The 16,725-nt window shown below is 36.2% G+C and overlaps 1 protein-coding gene across 1 annotated transcript; it reads right to left on the bottom strand.

The window, feature by feature from the left end:
• Positions 1-6,272: 6,272 nt before the first annotated feature.
• LOC129567671 (lysophosphatidylcholine acyltransferase) lies at positions 6,273-15,181 on the bottom strand. The gene is made up of 10 exons (XM_055444788.1): positions 13,764-15,181; positions 13,268-13,455; positions 10,519-10,664; positions 9,422-9,639; positions 9,086-9,353; positions 8,840-8,977; positions 8,281-8,406; positions 8,056-8,206; positions 7,703-7,943; positions 6,273-7,219 (listed from the first exon to the last, which is right to left on the bottom strand). The coding sequence occupies exons 1-10, from the start codon at positions 13,882-13,884 to the stop codon at positions 7,098-7,100; spliced, it is 1,719 nt and encodes a 572-aa protein (XP_055300763.1). The 5' UTR covers positions 13,885-15,181; the 3' UTR covers positions 6,273-7,097.
• Positions 15,182-16,725: the final 1,544 nt, after the last annotated feature.

Below are 16,725 nucleotides of genomic sequence, written 5' to 3'. Positions count from 1 at the left end.
TTATTGGGTGCATGTGGAAAAATCTCATCGCATTGTTTTTTAAGTTTATGCAGATGTTAGCTTATAAAAATAAACCATTCGCCAGACTGGCAACGGAGAAGAACGAAAACTTAAAACTAATATCCAAGTTTCTCGCGAAAAAAAAATCGGCGAAAAATTGATCACATCCTGAAGATTGTTTGAATATATTGTTGCTATACATATCGAAACTTTGCCATTTTGATGACTTTTTATTTAGAAAACTGCTGAAAAATCAACATTCACCGTTTGCAATATCGGCATTCATTTCCTCTTTCGTGCATATTCACAAGCATGGAAAATTTTATCAGCGTTTTCAGTGGTTTTGAAATGCGGAAAATACACTTTTTGCACGTCCCACTTTGATGTAACTAAATCTCGTACAAAGGTGCACCAGGTAAACCGGAATTGAGAGAGAGAGAGAGAGAGAGAAACGTTAAACGCCAGAGAGTTGTGTTAGCCATGGAAAAACGGGGATTATAGCATGGCTTAACCCATGCTTCTGTTTGCGGAATACGTTGTTAGTCTGATTTGGATTGGTTTGAATGCTCGTGATAAATCCGTGTGATTGAGTGTCTATTCAGCTGCGACTCGCAGCCGCACCAGCAGGAGCAGCGGAAGCTGTGAAAAAAGCGCATTAAAAATAGAAGAAAAAAATATACGCGGCTGAAATCGTTTGTTGAAGAGCTTTATTCTAAGCATAGTTCGGACATACTGCAGATAAATCTCCATGGCAAATAGATTAAATTCAATGGCAACTGGAATGTGGTTCTCTTTATAGCTCGTGGTTTATTTTTGTAGCCGTTGAGTAAATTTTTTTCCTGTTCTGCTTTGGTTTTATGTGAGCAGTGGCGTCACCAATATGTTTTCATTCGAATGGACGTGATGATGTTTGATGGCCCACGGAAAATATAACATCGTTATGACGGTTAACAGTCCATTTTCTCGACACACATACACATGCCACATTTATATTCTGTTTGTGTTGCCATTGCATGCGTCGTCAGAGCTCACACATGCGTTTGTATCAATTAATTGTGTTTGTTTTTGCGTTTTTTTTTCATCACTGCTGTATATTTTTGCTCCGTCATCTGTATCCATTTCGCGTCTCACACTCTACCCTAGATTAATGATTTTTTCTCGCATATCCCTCGCTGTGTTTGCGAATCAATGGCGATGGTATGTAGCCAGTGTGCACGTTGACCTGAAAAAAGCACCGCTATCAATCATAAACTAAAAATGAACAGGAACTCTCGTTTTGAAACTTAGTTTTTGCTCCTCGTCTTTCTGTCTCTCCTATCCCATTGACTGAACGAAAGAGACTGCGAGAGATTGACTCCAAAATATTGAAGATAAAGCTGGAATTATTAACCAAAAGTAATTTTCGCTTTGGCATTTCGTGTTATTACTACGGCTGTAATAAAAATGGATTCTGAAGCGTACTCATCCTTTGGAGAATAGCACAAGTCAACCAATTCCAATCCAAGTATGGTACGTTTGCATCAGCATCACGGCGAAGAGAAAATAATAATGCGTTAAATGTGAAAAGAATGCTTAAGAAATATTTTCCTTTCATTAAAATTCAAAATGAAGAATTCATTGTGGCCAGACACAAACTCAACAAATATCCAACTCCGATGGCATTTCCGACGAACACGTTCCGTTTTCAACCTTTTTTTATGTACCACATTATGTCATGTTTCGTTTTCCCCGGGAATTTGTTTTGAACACATTCGATTGTGGCCTGTATCACAAATTTCCCAGCTGTTGCTGCTGATGAGCAAAAACCGGAATGAAAAGACTTTTAGTTTTGTGTGAGAGAATCATACATTCGAAAGCCCGACTCATTTTTCCCATGTTTATTAAAACAAAAAGCCATTTTATTCCTCGTTTTATGCGAAAACAAGTGAATAAACAGGCGCTTTTATCACCGATCCCGCCCGTAACTGTTATCCATATTTATTGTCGCATACATTTATTATTCATGTTATAACGTCCTGCCCTCACTCTCTCTCTCTCTCTCTCTCTCTCTCTCTCTCTCTCTTGCTCCCTGTGTCTTATTACTGTTCTTCGTATATTATTGCTTTCAATAGATGTTTTTTGGGATGGAATTACATGTTTGCCAATGTTTACCGCCAAACTGTGTACGACAAGAGCAATCCGTAGATGGACCGATGTGACAAACGCAATGATACTTATGAATAAATTCACCGCGCAACCATAGTGCCAAAATATATTCACACGAATAGCTCTAGCATGCATCATGATGAATTCGTTGCACTTCTATTTCAGTCACGTCCTTTCATAACCCAAATATTGTTCGTCGTCTGCGAATTTGATAAAGCTCTATCTCTTTCAAATGACCCCTTGTCGTGTATAACACGACGACGGTTGCTGGTAATCAAACCGTTCCGCATCATTTAAATGAAGTTTAATAATTTTATGATGAACTTTGGAAAATCCACAAACTCGGAAGTATGTGACCTTCTCATGAGATGTGGAGATGCTTTTGATTGCTCAATTTCGTATTTTTTTTTCTCTTGCTGCCCTGTATCCGCTTTTCGCATTTACGGAATATTCAAGGGAAATCGTTACCTAAATCAATATTTAATATACGCAAATATACCAATTGATGAGATTCAATCTTCAATGGCATGGCTTCAAATGAAAATATCTTCTTTAAGCTGAAGCCACCATTCATTTTCAGAATAATTAAGTGATTTCGTTCGATATATATACCGAAACGTGCACTATCTCAATCAATCGTTGGCTGCGTGGAAATTTGATAAGAGGATATTGAGCCGAAGTTTTGAATTGAAACATTCATTTTGGGTGGATGCGTATGTTTACGTTACACTTCAATAAGGGACAAAAGGCGCCACTTAATTGCATTATATTATAAACATAATCAGACTTTTTTTCTTTGCTACAACTTCTGCTTCTGCTTCTGCTTCAGTTCACTTTTGATACATGGTGAAAACATATGCTGTTAAGTGAACCATGCGAAGATACGTAAGTTATCTCCAGCACAAAGATTATACCAAATCGATTCATTCATTATTGAGTAAAAATGTTCGGTTCACAGGCGGAAAGAAAAACCTAGATCAAAATTCAATTAAATTTTAAAGTTTTCTCTGACAAACAATTCGAATGGTGGTATTGAAGTGGGCTTTTGCCGCTTTTGAATAAGACATTTCCAAACAAGTGCAAAGTAAACTTTTCAACAAACGAACGAACGAATGAACGAAAAAAATACGCCGCGGAATTTGAATTATCCCAATTCGAACGAATTGATTGCTTATTTCATGTGAATGCTTAACGAATATTCACGATGCCATAACAGCGCTCGACTGAAGTTCGCCATTCACCAAGACGAACGAACGAACGAACGAACGAACGGGCGAGTAAACGAGCAAAGGATGGAATGCACACGCACAGGCATCTCGGATGAGCTACTTCAAAACGGTGCTGTTTTATTGGCGTGACGATTCAATTTTTCCCTTAAGGCCAGGCCAAAGTGCCTGCAATGGCCATCAAGGGCTCTTAGCGAATATAAAATGTGCCACATAAATTTTTAATAATCGATTCGCTACGGAACTCTTCTTCAATGCAAAAGTAAATAAAGGCCAATAAGTGCATGTACGGAACAATGAAGAATATATTTAAATTTAAAATACTTTTCTAGCAATTCAAATAGGAAAAACGAAACAATTACGCGACGATTTTGGTTCATTTTTGTGGTAAACTTTTTCTGCTTGTTCGTTGATTGAAGAGAAGTGACACGTTCTGGATGAGTAAATTTCAGTTGTTCAAATGTCAACAACGCGCTTGTCCTTGATAGATGATTTGTAAAGTTGAGTTGAACGTCATCAATTTTAATAAGACGAGTTTTCTTCAACGCTTGCGCCAATTATTCATTTGCTTCGAATGAACAATTCAATCGACAGAAAATTAATGGCGATTTCCTTGTTTCCATGAGCGCAAAATTAAAAGCTATAAATAAAAATGCTTAACAAAGGATATGAGTCCATTTATTATCGGGCTTCGTTTAATTGTTGCCTTTTTTCTGCAAAAAAAAGAGAAAACCAAGTGGAGGTGGCATCAAGCACGAACCAAATGAAAATGTTAATCGATTTGAACGTTTCAAGGACTGTTTGTTCATGAATTGACACGTTTTCGTATCGTATCCATTTTGCAAACAAATCCGTACCATGCTATATACGTGCAAAGAACAAATCTTCGCTATTCAGAATTGATTTTTTTCCCATAGATGACCAACGGGTGGAAAGAGGTAGGCGAAATGTCTATTTATATTCTGAATTTCAAATATGCCAATAATTTGCATTTCAGACGAAACATCGTTCCGATTCAATTTGGATAGCAAACACAAATGTTTGCGATTCATGTGTATCCGCGTTTGCATGTTCACGCTTGGTCTGCCAATCAATTAAACTGCATGACATACCTCTTTTTTGGAGGGCCAGAAGCAATTTTTCCATGCATATTACATTGTTTGTGTGTTCATGTTCATATGTATATATGCTATAAATCACTCTGCAATGCAGATCCCAAATGAGTGAGAGCGCTAATAATCAATCTGATTTATGACTTTTTCCTTCCACAAAGCAACTAATAAACTCAATATTGATTCTCACTTGACATTTGAATTACTTATCATCTGTTGATTTTGGCCAAACTCCCAAGTGTGTATCATTCAAATTAATTATTTATCACTTGTATTGGCTCTTGAACACTTTCTAAACCGATGCAATGCATTCGGTGTGTGAGTTCATCTTTTAGCTGCATCTTCCGCATAAGTTGCTTATGAGAAAATAGTCGTAAAATTAAGTGAAAAATATAAACTCAAGGTCTGAATGTAAACTTTGCCATTGGTTTAGTTTTTGCGTTAAATTCAAGTGTATGCTTTATCAATTGCTTAAGGTTATAGCTAAAATAAGGACTATGGCAAAATATCTATGTCTAAATTTGTGTCAATATCTGTAATTGGAGCTAAAGCAAAATAATGCTTCGACGAGCTTAAACTGAGTCCATCCAATTGAACAACTTCACCACCAGATGGCAGTATAACAAGGGTGATTAATCCGAAAATGAGGGGAATGGAAAATTTTCTCTGGGCTCTTGATGCAGCTTTGTTATCGTGCTATCAGTAGGGGTGCTACACAGTTGTGCCGAGGTTTGAAAAGAAGCTCGCCATTACTTCCACCAATACAAACAAAATATTGACTTTCAACACGCATACACAGAGCGAATGAACGAACACTCACACGGCCAGCACCGAAAAATTTCGGGAAAATAAGCGATGAAAGATGAAAACAACCATAAGTCACTCTCAACTCCAGTTGTATATGCTTCGTTTTAATAGGCTTACAATATACGCAACGACCGCTCACTTCAATTTTGCTCGAAGAGAAAAAAAAACGGAGGCTGCTCTCTCTTTGTATCGAAGCAACGATGCTGCTCTTTTTTTCCACACATTTGTAATAGTGTCACAACAAACAAGTTTAAAAGATCTGGGGATTCACACATATATTATGCTATTTTCCATCGTCTTCGCTGTTTGAAGCCAACACTTTTTTCTTTCATATATGCATACATCACATCGCCGTCAATATTTCAATGGGAAACAATGATAGGAAAATATTGAAAAAGTTTCCGACGCGAGCAGAAGCGTGTTACCATGACAGATCAAACTACGTAGCATTTTGTTTATTTTAATATGTTGATATTGTCGAATGGTTTACGACGCTGTGTATTTCCACTTGCGGAGCACATACTGCTTTTTCGGAGAATTTCTGTTATTGATTGTATAATCCTCGCATGATTTCTCACCGTTTCGAATTGAAGAGAACACACGGCGTGCACGGAATGAATGAAAATACTTGAGAAAACATCCGAATATAACTTCCTTGGAAGTCCGTCATTTTTGTTATTTGTCACATGACATAAAATGACCATTTAAGCGTTAATATTATCGAGAGCTGCCGTTGCTTGTGATGAATAATAAATAAGTCGAACTCTATTTTCGTGTTTGATTTGCGTGCGGCATCTCCGTCTATTTTCGGACTTTAAAGCTTATGCATAAGCGTCAAACACGACCCAAACGCCATAGCTTTGTATCGTCCAAGTGTATTCTTTCTTTTCGATATTCCAAACCCTATCTCCGATTCACGACCTCATGAATAATCTAGTTAATAACATCCGTTTGAATAATTAAACAATCGTTGACCGACACATTTATCTTGTCACAAATTTGTTTACTTTATTTCCCCTTACAAAATGCATCATACACCTTTTGCACTTGGTTCATTTTGTTTTCTCTAAACTATTTTCTCTAGAAAGCTGGCAACTTCCGTTGCATGAGTTTCAATCGTTAGGTGTTTTTTTTTTCATTTACTCAAAGACTGCTGTGAACCACGTATGTATCGATTACAACTTGTTTCCTTTTTAATTTGCTAGAGTACATGAAGTGATTATAATTTTCATAAATAAGTTAGTTGCTGTTAGGAGTCTAAATAGTATTCATATTGGGTTCAAAAAATACATTGACCAAATTGAATTTAAATTAAGAGCCATGCACTTTGTTTTTTGTTTGTTTTTTAAACTTGAGAATCGAAATAATTTGATTTATTCTTGTTTGCATTTGCTTCTACCTTATGGAAATAATAGTGTTGAAATATTTTATATATTATACAATTTCTTTCCACATAAAATGTGTGTGTATGTGTATACGTGATGTTGTGATTAGTTGTTGTTACTTTTGAAAAATACAAACTTTTTACAAAAAATTTCTTTTATCGTAAAATTGATTTAAAAATTGGTTTGTTCTTGAATTGGGAAAAACTTGACTACATACACTATAGCCTAAGGTTTTTTTTGGTTTTTTTTTTACAATTTACTGAATATGTGAATTCATTTCTTTAAATTCATTGGAATTTGACAACATGAAACAAGTATATGCTTTTTTGCTTTTTTTAACACAGTCAAAACTGAATGGTTGATTAAAATCCTGGAATATGCATGGTTTAGAAAATACAAATAAATAAATAGTTTGAAATAATCTATTGACTCTTTGGTTTTGCTGCTGTTGTCGTTGAGGAACGGGTGGTTTTCTTAGCCGTTTGTGGAATCTCAAATAAATGCGCAAGTTCGGGCTTGCTCTGGAAATACTCTTGCAGTTTTTCTGAAATGAAAGAAAACACATTATAAGTATTTTTGTTAGCCTTAACTATAAACAATTCAGATCCAATTATAATCGGAGCAAAAAATTATTATTTTGATTAGATTTAAGTCAAAGCCATAGCTGAAGGTGTCAACAAACAATTTTTTTTTCTTGAATTTCGATCTGAAAATTGTTTTGGGTACATTTCGAACAATTTTCAGGTCGAAATTTTAAAAAAATGTGTTTGAATGAAGACTTCCAATAACTTTGACTGTGGTGCCCCAGATGGGATCACATTGCGTAAAAAAATATACATTTTTAGAAAGAGGAAGATTACATCAACAAAAATATATGAATTTTGTTAAAATCCGTTGTTTTGAACCACTACTAAAGTTATAGCCAAAATTCCAAATGGTCTTCTTGAATTGGCGGCCAAATCGGCCGCCTAGGAAAACGATCCTTTACAAAAGTGAGTTGAACAGTATTTACAATGAAATCCCTTACCTAATGAAATAAAACCGACTTGATCACAATCAATTTCTGCGAAAATGTCCACACATTCATCTATGCTGGCGGCAGTCATGTGTCTCAACAGGCTGTAAAGTGTAGTTCTGTTGAATCCTTTGCCACAATTGTCATACATTTTTGATACGATTTGAATGAGACCCATGGTTGGCAAACTTTGCTTGATCAAATACAGTGCGCAAAGCAAGTATTCACGAAAATCAATCGTTCCGCACATTTCCTGCAAGATAAACAAAGAACGGTTGGTTTAGCATTGGTCTTCAGAGTGCATATTGAGCTCTGCGCTTCAATGTGTGGGCTCTAGGCGCCATTAAATAAAAAAATTCACAAACCGTATCAAAGATTCGGAATAATTCAGCAGTGAGCGGATCATCAACGGAAATCTGCAAGCGTAACGCAAACTCTGGCATCGAAATCACACAATTCGTTTCATGCACCAAATTTGATGTCACAACTTGTTCCTCGATATTTCTCAAAGTCAAACTGAAAATCACCAGTAATCAAACATTGTTCAAATATGCATTTTGTGTAAATAGTTTCCATGTGGTTTGCCATACCCGATACTCCGTCGTAGCTTTTCAATTTCCACAATGTCATCAAAGTGCGGTAGATTCATTTGTTTGGCACGGATCATCAATTTACAATCATCATACGTCAAATCTGATGTTGGCAATCCTAACGCTCTGAAATGGTATCATACATTAAATATGTGAGTTGTGTGTTTCTCATCTCAAAGTTTCACAATTTATGTTTTTTTCATCGATTTATGCGAGTTGGAACAGAATGTGAAAATCAACACAAAGTTTGCATAGTTTGTTTAATATTAAATCAGTATTCGTGTCAAATGTCCTAGTTTTCCGTCTTAGTTTGACTTTGAACTAAATATAAAAGTCTGATGGAAAATCACACAAACCAATCATTCATGAATAAAAAAAGAACTTGGTCGATAGTGGTCACGCATATATATAAGATTTATGTATATATAGCATTTTCGTCAAGTTGTTTTTTTTCTCCGTCATGATTCATTCGAAATTTCCAGTGGATTTCCTTCATTAAGCTTTTTTTCGATTTTTCATCAAATCACATAAATCACTGTACAACAACGCAAATGCTTACTTTGCCATGACATTTCGAACGTTCACTGCATAGATTTTGGGATTATTTTTTTCCTCTTCCGTTGGCAAATAAACGGGCAAAAACTCGAGTTCACATCTTGTATACACTGAACACATGGTCAACCACAAAAGTTTTAGCCTAAAAATTGGTTAAAAAAATATTGATTAGATTTTGTGATAAAATGTTATGTGCTTGGTAGCACTGTCTTCTTCTCCCTGGCGTTAAAATGATATAAAAAAGACTTACGCTCCGGGTCCTTCCCAAGTCCATGTGACTGTATCGAATTTGTTTGGATAGCGAATGCACACTGGTTGAACTGGAACGCCTGGATAAAAGGCGCCCGGTTTAAATGACAGTACACAGCTTCGATTGGTACAAGTTCCTTCTGGAAAAATGATAATCTGTGGCCAGTTGTCATGCGAATTTGCACGTTCGATGACCGTTTTTATGGTATTCTGTCGCGAATTCGGATCTTCTCTCCATACATAAATTGGCTGTGTGAAATTGATTAATTCTGCAATTTGATTGAATGTTTAGATATCTTGACTCATGCAAAATTGATGGCATTCGAAAATTTCTTACTCCCCAAAAATGGTAACGATGCCGTTTCAGCCTTGGCTAGCACAGACGGCGGCCCAAACAGTACAACTGAGATCGAATCAAAAAATGATGAATGAGGTGCTAGCACTAAAATCGGAGCCTCCTTTGATGTTGCCTGTCTACCCGTAATTTTCACATGATGAAATGATCCAAAAAAGTACATGCCATGCATCGCCCGTGCTGCCAACACTTGAATTATCCTAAGGAGAGAGAGAGAGGGGGAGAGAAGAAACAAACATCATTTTGCCATTCTTGTTGCGCTCAAAGTCTGATTCATAAAACGCGAGGCAGTTAATGGAAATAAATGGAGCGTCGTCGGTTTTGTAGTCAGAATGATAGTAATAACAATCGCATTCACTTTTTCTCGCAATGTTCTTTATGCAAATAGAGACACAGCGAGCGAGCGAGCGAGCGCGAGAGAGAGAGAGAGAATGTATGTATCATACGATGTGAATCAAATACCATGAGGAAGTCATAAATTAGGTCTCCGAAATGCCGACCTATCTAACAATTTAAAAGCAAGTACGTCGACATGCAAGCGTCAGACTTCATGCCAATTTTGCTGTCGACAATGTGTTTCGACTATACGACAAATTTGTTTGTAAAGAAGTTAAATTTTTTTCTCTCTCGTTTCTTTCGTAAAATCAATAATGAAATCTGTAACAAGAGAAAGAGACATTCTTTTTTCAATTCATCAACTCGGTTGAAATAAACAAAAGCGCTGGAAATTAACAAAGTTTTTGAAACTTCCACATGTTGAATGGTGAAACTCACACTTTTTCTATTGATAATCGGTGCCATTCAAACTTTCTATGTGTTTGAAATGAAAAGTCATTTAAACGTTGCTATGTTGTTGAGTTGTTCTTTTCAACGAACAAAGATCAATAGAGAGCAAAGAGCATCTATCTGACGAAATCTTCGTTTTATTTGCACATTTTTCATCATTGATTTTGGAATTACGTGACATGAATGTAATGGTGTACTTGACTTTGACTCGGCGACTAAACGACATGTTGCTAAGTGAATGCATAAGAGCAGAAAAAGAAAAAGAGAAAAAAAGAGATAAAAAGAAATTTCACCTTCGCCATCCGGATATTGGTTTTACGTTGAGATCCTGCATTGTAAGGCCCCACAGTCCAATGGTTGCCAGTGCCCACGCTACAAGCAATAAACTCGAAATTATGAGCAGTCTACATGGCACAACGAATATCGTGAAAATTGCCGTCTGTGAATGGGAAGAGAAAAAAAGAGAATCTGAAATCAGTTTGTCAAATCATTTATTGATTCAATCATTGATTTATTATTGAAAGTTCAAACGACAGATAACGTTCAAACATATCATTATAAACATCATGCATAAGCAATGTAATTTCCAGCGACCACGCTTACAGCCGAATTGATGACATTTTGAACAAATTTAAGTGAAATAATGTCTTCTTTACCCTATTAATGAACACAAGTTTTTCTCCGATACTGTCTTCTTTAACCTCTCAATTTAAATTGAACTAATTTGATAAACAAACTTTTATTAATCGATTCCATTTGAGCAGCAAACAGCGCAGCACATGCAATGCTTCGTCCCTTTTCAAGCACGACAAGTGTGAAATCAATTGTCAACCGACATTGCAAAAAAATGCCGTGCATGCACTAATCGCTTGGGAAATTAGCATGAATATTTTTAATTCCTTTTTTTGTTTCATCGTGTGATGGAAATTTTGTGCAAAATAACGAATTAACTTTATATCATGTGACATTAAAATTTCATTGTTATTTTCTTTGTTTGGATAAAGCGTCCAAGTTAATGTTTGCTTTCTGAAAATTGTTATTGCCACCTTATGTACATGTACATACAACACATCCATTTCGTTGTGATTACATAAGCAGAAGTGGATTTTATATTCGTTCTTGATTGCCTCCCAAAATTAGATCGACTCTTCCTCGACTCTATATATAATTCATCTGAATGGTAGTCCGAAATTCCACAATTAACTTGGACAACACGAAGAAAGTATAATTAGTAATGACATTTAGTGTGTTAGAGTGGAAAACTCGACGAAATCGATCCGAATTGAGGATGTATACACATGGTTGCAGGCGAAGCCAAACAAATATCTATAGCATGTGCTCGTTGAAAACTGTGTGCGACAAACACTCGGATATTTATGTAATGATGGCATTTGGATTGTAGTTAGACGCTATTACACGACGACGAAAACTTTGCATGCCATGGTGTATCTTATGTGGTAAATTTCATGTATATTTCCGCTCGCTGTATGTAGCAAATGCCATTAACATTGTGTTAAGGCGAAGCCCGCTACAAATAATTTGGATAACTTATGAAGGTTAACTCTAGTTTTACACACGCCAATCATTCCGATTATTTATTTCTAATATCGAGATAATAGAATTTACTGTGTTACCAAATTGGGTAACGAAAAAAGTTTCCAAAATGAATTATAATCTTTAATCAAGAACTAACACTCTTCCATAAAGAGCTACATTGACGGATTATTCGACTTGTTTTTTTTGTCACTATTGAAGATATTGGCAACGCCGGCAACGTGATGAACGTGATAACCAAACAACATAACGGAATCGGATTGAGCGCTTATCTGTCGCTTTTCGACGTAATGGGCCGTAGCCAGGATTTTTGCCAGGAAATGGTGGTTCCACTTTACCAAGTGATAGCTTGCCCCAAAAAAACAACTATTTCGAAGAAAAATTTGGGGAGGCTCTTGGAAGTTTATGGGGCAAAAAGGCCAAAAATCACGAAAAATCATTTATTTTGACATTTTGGACCAGTTCGGACTAGTTTTTTTGGACCAGTTTTAGTGCCAAAGTTCTTATATTTTCTCAATTATCCCGTGTACCAATTTTCATCGAATCGGACCACTTTGATTTTTCGTAATTTTTCGTGATTTTTGGCCTTTTTGCCCCATAACTCCGTAAACTTCCAAGAGCCTCCCCAATTTTTTTTTTCGAAATAGTTTTTTTTTTTGGGGCAAGCTATCACTTGGTAAAGTGGAACCACCCTTTCCTGGCAAAAATCCTGGCTACGGCCCTGTATAAACATTGTTAGTAGGTGTATTTTTACATTATCAAAATGAATCATGTACCGAAAACGAGCGGACGTCATTTAGACAACCATACACATTTTCTATATGGCTATATCTATGTGATACTTTGTGATAAGAATATTTTACGACGCATGCCGCTATTTTCACTTGCTGCATGTATTCAAAATTTCAGATATATCGGAAGCAAACAAAGCGATCAAAACAAACCGAATAAATTTACGGCGAAGATGAATTTTTGTGTGACGCACACAGATGTGGTTTCATTTTCTGTAGATGTTCAGCGGTTTTTTGTTTACAATTTGCCTTTTCACACTCATACCGAATTGTTCTCTTGACTTTTAAAAGAGAGAGAGAGAGAGACTCCGTTTATTCGATCATACGATCAGCTTATTGTCTTGATTAACATTAAACTGAGCCTGCAAATGGAAACCAACTAAATAATTCACATCATTTTCAATTCATTTAACGTCATATATTCTGCGGTTTCGTACCGTGTTTGCCGGTAGGTACGTTGATAAGCGATCTGGTCACATGTCATAAAATGAATAATTTCGTTGTAATAAAATATGAATATTGTTTTATCGTGAGTTAGTTGTTCTAAAATGACAGAATATCACTCCGAAATGGCTAACACGCTCATTGCCAACGCCTTAATTGCCCCGGAACAATGAGGGAAAGGCGTTTTTCTTCTGGAAACTTTTCTGCAATCGATATTTCTAAGTACTGACGCAAATGCTATTGTTGTGCTTACCCGAATTTTTCGAAACAAATCCATCTCACATTTGAACACGAACGGATTTGTGAGCTGATCGAATGACGTAAGTTTCGTAGCTGCCGCTGTCAAATGCAGCGATGGCATCCTTAAGGTATCCGTGCTATTTATATATCGATTCTCACTGTGATGCACTTCATTTTCCATGATTGATGAACCGTTTTGAGCTAAAAAAAATTTCCATATCGACAGTGAGAGAACAGAAAAAGGGGGAGGTAAGTGATTAAAGAAGAGTAAAAATAAAATTTAATTCCTATGGACAGTTGTTATCAAGAATTAATTGAAGAAACGGAAGGCATCTTTGATTTATGCTAAGTTCAAGGTCTAATGTTTTCCAAAATGATTTTCTGTTACATAAATGTGTTCAGCCTCCAAAGATTTCATTTGCACACCGAGCTCACCATTGCTACATACATAAAAAAAATTCTAAAGCAACGAACGATCGAAAAAAATCAATAAAAATAATTTTCATTACCATAACCGATTACGGAGTCGCGTAGCTGTTTCGTATCGTTGGCATATTTGTAGGCATCATTTAAATCACCATTATTTGCATCACATTCCAAACAATAATTTCCTTTATGTGAATCTGTCATTTTTCTGCGTCGTTTTATATCCGCGTTTTTTTCCTGTATTGTTCGGGATTTTTTCTTTTGTAGAATGTATTTTTATCTCTGTTCACTGAATTGTTCCGTGCATTTGGCGTTACAATAGACAACCATGAGCATTTGTTTTGAATGATAGCATAAATACAGTGATATTGCATATGTAACGAACAGAATGCAACACACCGATTATCAACTATTTTCTCTTTTTCACACCAAAAACTAACGCGCGTTCTCTCTCTCTCTCTCTCTCTCACCCCTCTTCAAAAGTACCACTTTGTAATTATAACTTTTTTTTCTCACTGAAAGAGGAAGTTTCTATCGGTTTCTATCAATTATCACACTAGATTCCAATAAATGAATGGGCACACGGTACAAAAATCGAAAGTCCTTCGTTAATAATTCACAATTCAATTCATTTATTGCTGTAACGACCACGGAAATGTTGTAATTTTTAACTTAAAAAAAATCCACATATCATAGCGCTCGATAGTCAATGCGCATTTCTTCCTATTCAGTGGAGTAGCGTTTACCAACTGCACGAAATGCTCGGCTGATGAGTGCAAAACGGTGTGCGATGAGCAACGACACAGCACAAACCGCTCTCACTATGACAATACGAAAATTTTCGTTTGTTTTGGCTGGTACCTCTCTTGTGCGCGCTCTCTCACTCGCTCCGTTACTCTCTTTCTCTCTTAGTGTATGTTTTGCGCGCCGTTAACGTTTCGGTGGCACACGATTTGACGGAATAAACGAATTTTGAGAGCGCTCACTCACTCATACACACACATACAGATTGGAACATATATACCGATTCAGTGAGAGCGGAAAGAGCGAAGAGAGCGCATACAGCATCTGAACGGTAATTTATTTTTCGATTTTCACTTCAAATATTTCAAACTGGAGCGTTACGCGTTCACACTTTAATATTCCGTTGAACTACAGAGAATAAACAAACCAAATTTTGACTCAATGTCACTAGTTTTTCAAGATGTGTGTGTTTTTGTTTGTTTGTTTATTTTCTTTCAAGACCTCAATGTATTCTGTTCTCGTTAATGAAATCGAATTATTCATTCAGGCTAATTACTTTTATCCTCAATGGATATTCGATGACATGATTTTCAGTTGCATAGCGATTATTATGAAAGTCTCCATGGGATTGCACGAGGTTTTCGACGAATTTTTAATGTTTCTATGGTTTCACTAGGCCAACAATCACAAGCGAAACAATTCGAAAACACGTCAATTCGGACTCGTTGAAACGGCTTCAATTCAAATTACTAACTGCGCATGATTCCTTCTCGACTGGCAACAAGCAACCAAGCAATTCACTTTACGAAATTAGAACGTAAAAAACGTTTGATAATTGGATTTATCAAGATTCTTCACACAAACTAAGAGGAAACACAAAAATTATTTTTGAACAGCTACGTGATGACTAAAATGTAAACAAGATGGAAATGGGCCATGAATTCACACATTTTGACGAGAGTTTTATCGACATACAATGGATATACGTCAAAATTTGAGAGTTTAAATTGTTAGAAGTACGCATCGTTTTTGTCAAATTGTTTTAGATTCCAATTGGATTATAAATCAGAACTTGAATCTAATTACTGGTACTTTAACAAATTGATACTCCATAGTACTGCCTCTACTTTAATAACAATGTTTTCCAATTCCTTTAGTATGGTCATGTATGATTTTCCTAAATTCAAAAGTCTAGCAATATCTTTACTTCGGTCAATAGTACTGTTAAGTTTTGGCTCAATATTACTGATTGAAATATACCGAGTTCAAACTAAAAGCACTCAATGAATCAAGCCCATTTCAAATCGATACAATCAACATCAATTCAGGATATGTGTATATTTGCGTTGAAGTTTAATATGTTTATTTTCTTCAAAGATTGTCTTAATTGATGAAACAATTACGCATGTACTGCATTCTAGTCAATTTTAGCAAATTGCTGATGATTTCCTCAGATTTATTAGCATTCATCAGTGTATTTTTAGATGCTCATAGTCGTGAGTATACCTATATAGCAAGAGATCGTTCTTATGCATTCGATGAATCATTAAGTGAATGATTGAAGCAAAATTTGAAAATTTTCCTTTCGTTTCGTTCAACTCTTTAATTTCCCATTTGACACAAAGATGGCGCTAGTGTGTGGGAAAAATGACCAGGGATGTAAAAGTAAGCCGGCTTCATTGGTTATTGATTTCAAATTCGACTTTGTTTGATTCCATTCATGATTTAAGTTGAAATTCAAAAAAATATCCGTACAATTCTAACCAATTCAACGTTTTTTTTACAATAATTACCACGAAAAAACTGAACCATTGGATCCACTCATTCCGATGCATTGAGAAACGTAGTAGAGTGACGAGAGATAAAACACACACATCGCCCAGCAAGGAATACTAACGCGTTTTATAACAGCTGTTTTTTGTGTAAACAATGTTGTTGTCTCTTTTCCGTGTGTGTGGTGCGTAAACATGAATGAGTGTTGCTTCGATCGATGTGTGTGCAAGAGACAGTGTACTAAAAAATACATATGCACAGTCCATCATCAGCATCAGTAGCAGCAGCAGCAGCAGCATCAGTAGCAGCAGCAATACCACCACATTCACTTGCTATGAACGGCAAAGCCAAGCGCATCGCATACAGCCGACTCTTTCCAATCACAGTACTCACTCATTGCATTGTTACAGCCAGTGACGCTCCTATTCCAATGGTATATGTGAGGCCCGATTGTGTGTGTGTGTATGTATGCATGTGTAATAATTCACTGAGTGCGTGCATGTATACTATTTCCCAACAACGCGTTCG

This window comes from Sitodiplosis mosellana, unplaced genomic scaffold (assembly GCF_009176505.1).
Source record: "Sitodiplosis mosellana isolate CC-2019 unplaced genomic scaffold, AAFC_SMos_1.0 Smas_scaffold_12, whole genome shotgun sequence".
In the NCBI taxonomy this organism is placed as follows: Eukaryota; Metazoa; Arthropoda; class Insecta; order Diptera; family Cecidomyiidae; genus Sitodiplosis; species Sitodiplosis mosellana.
The sequence above is the reverse complement of the archived record's forward strand: the minus strand, read 5'-3'. Positions and strand labels throughout refer to the sequence as shown.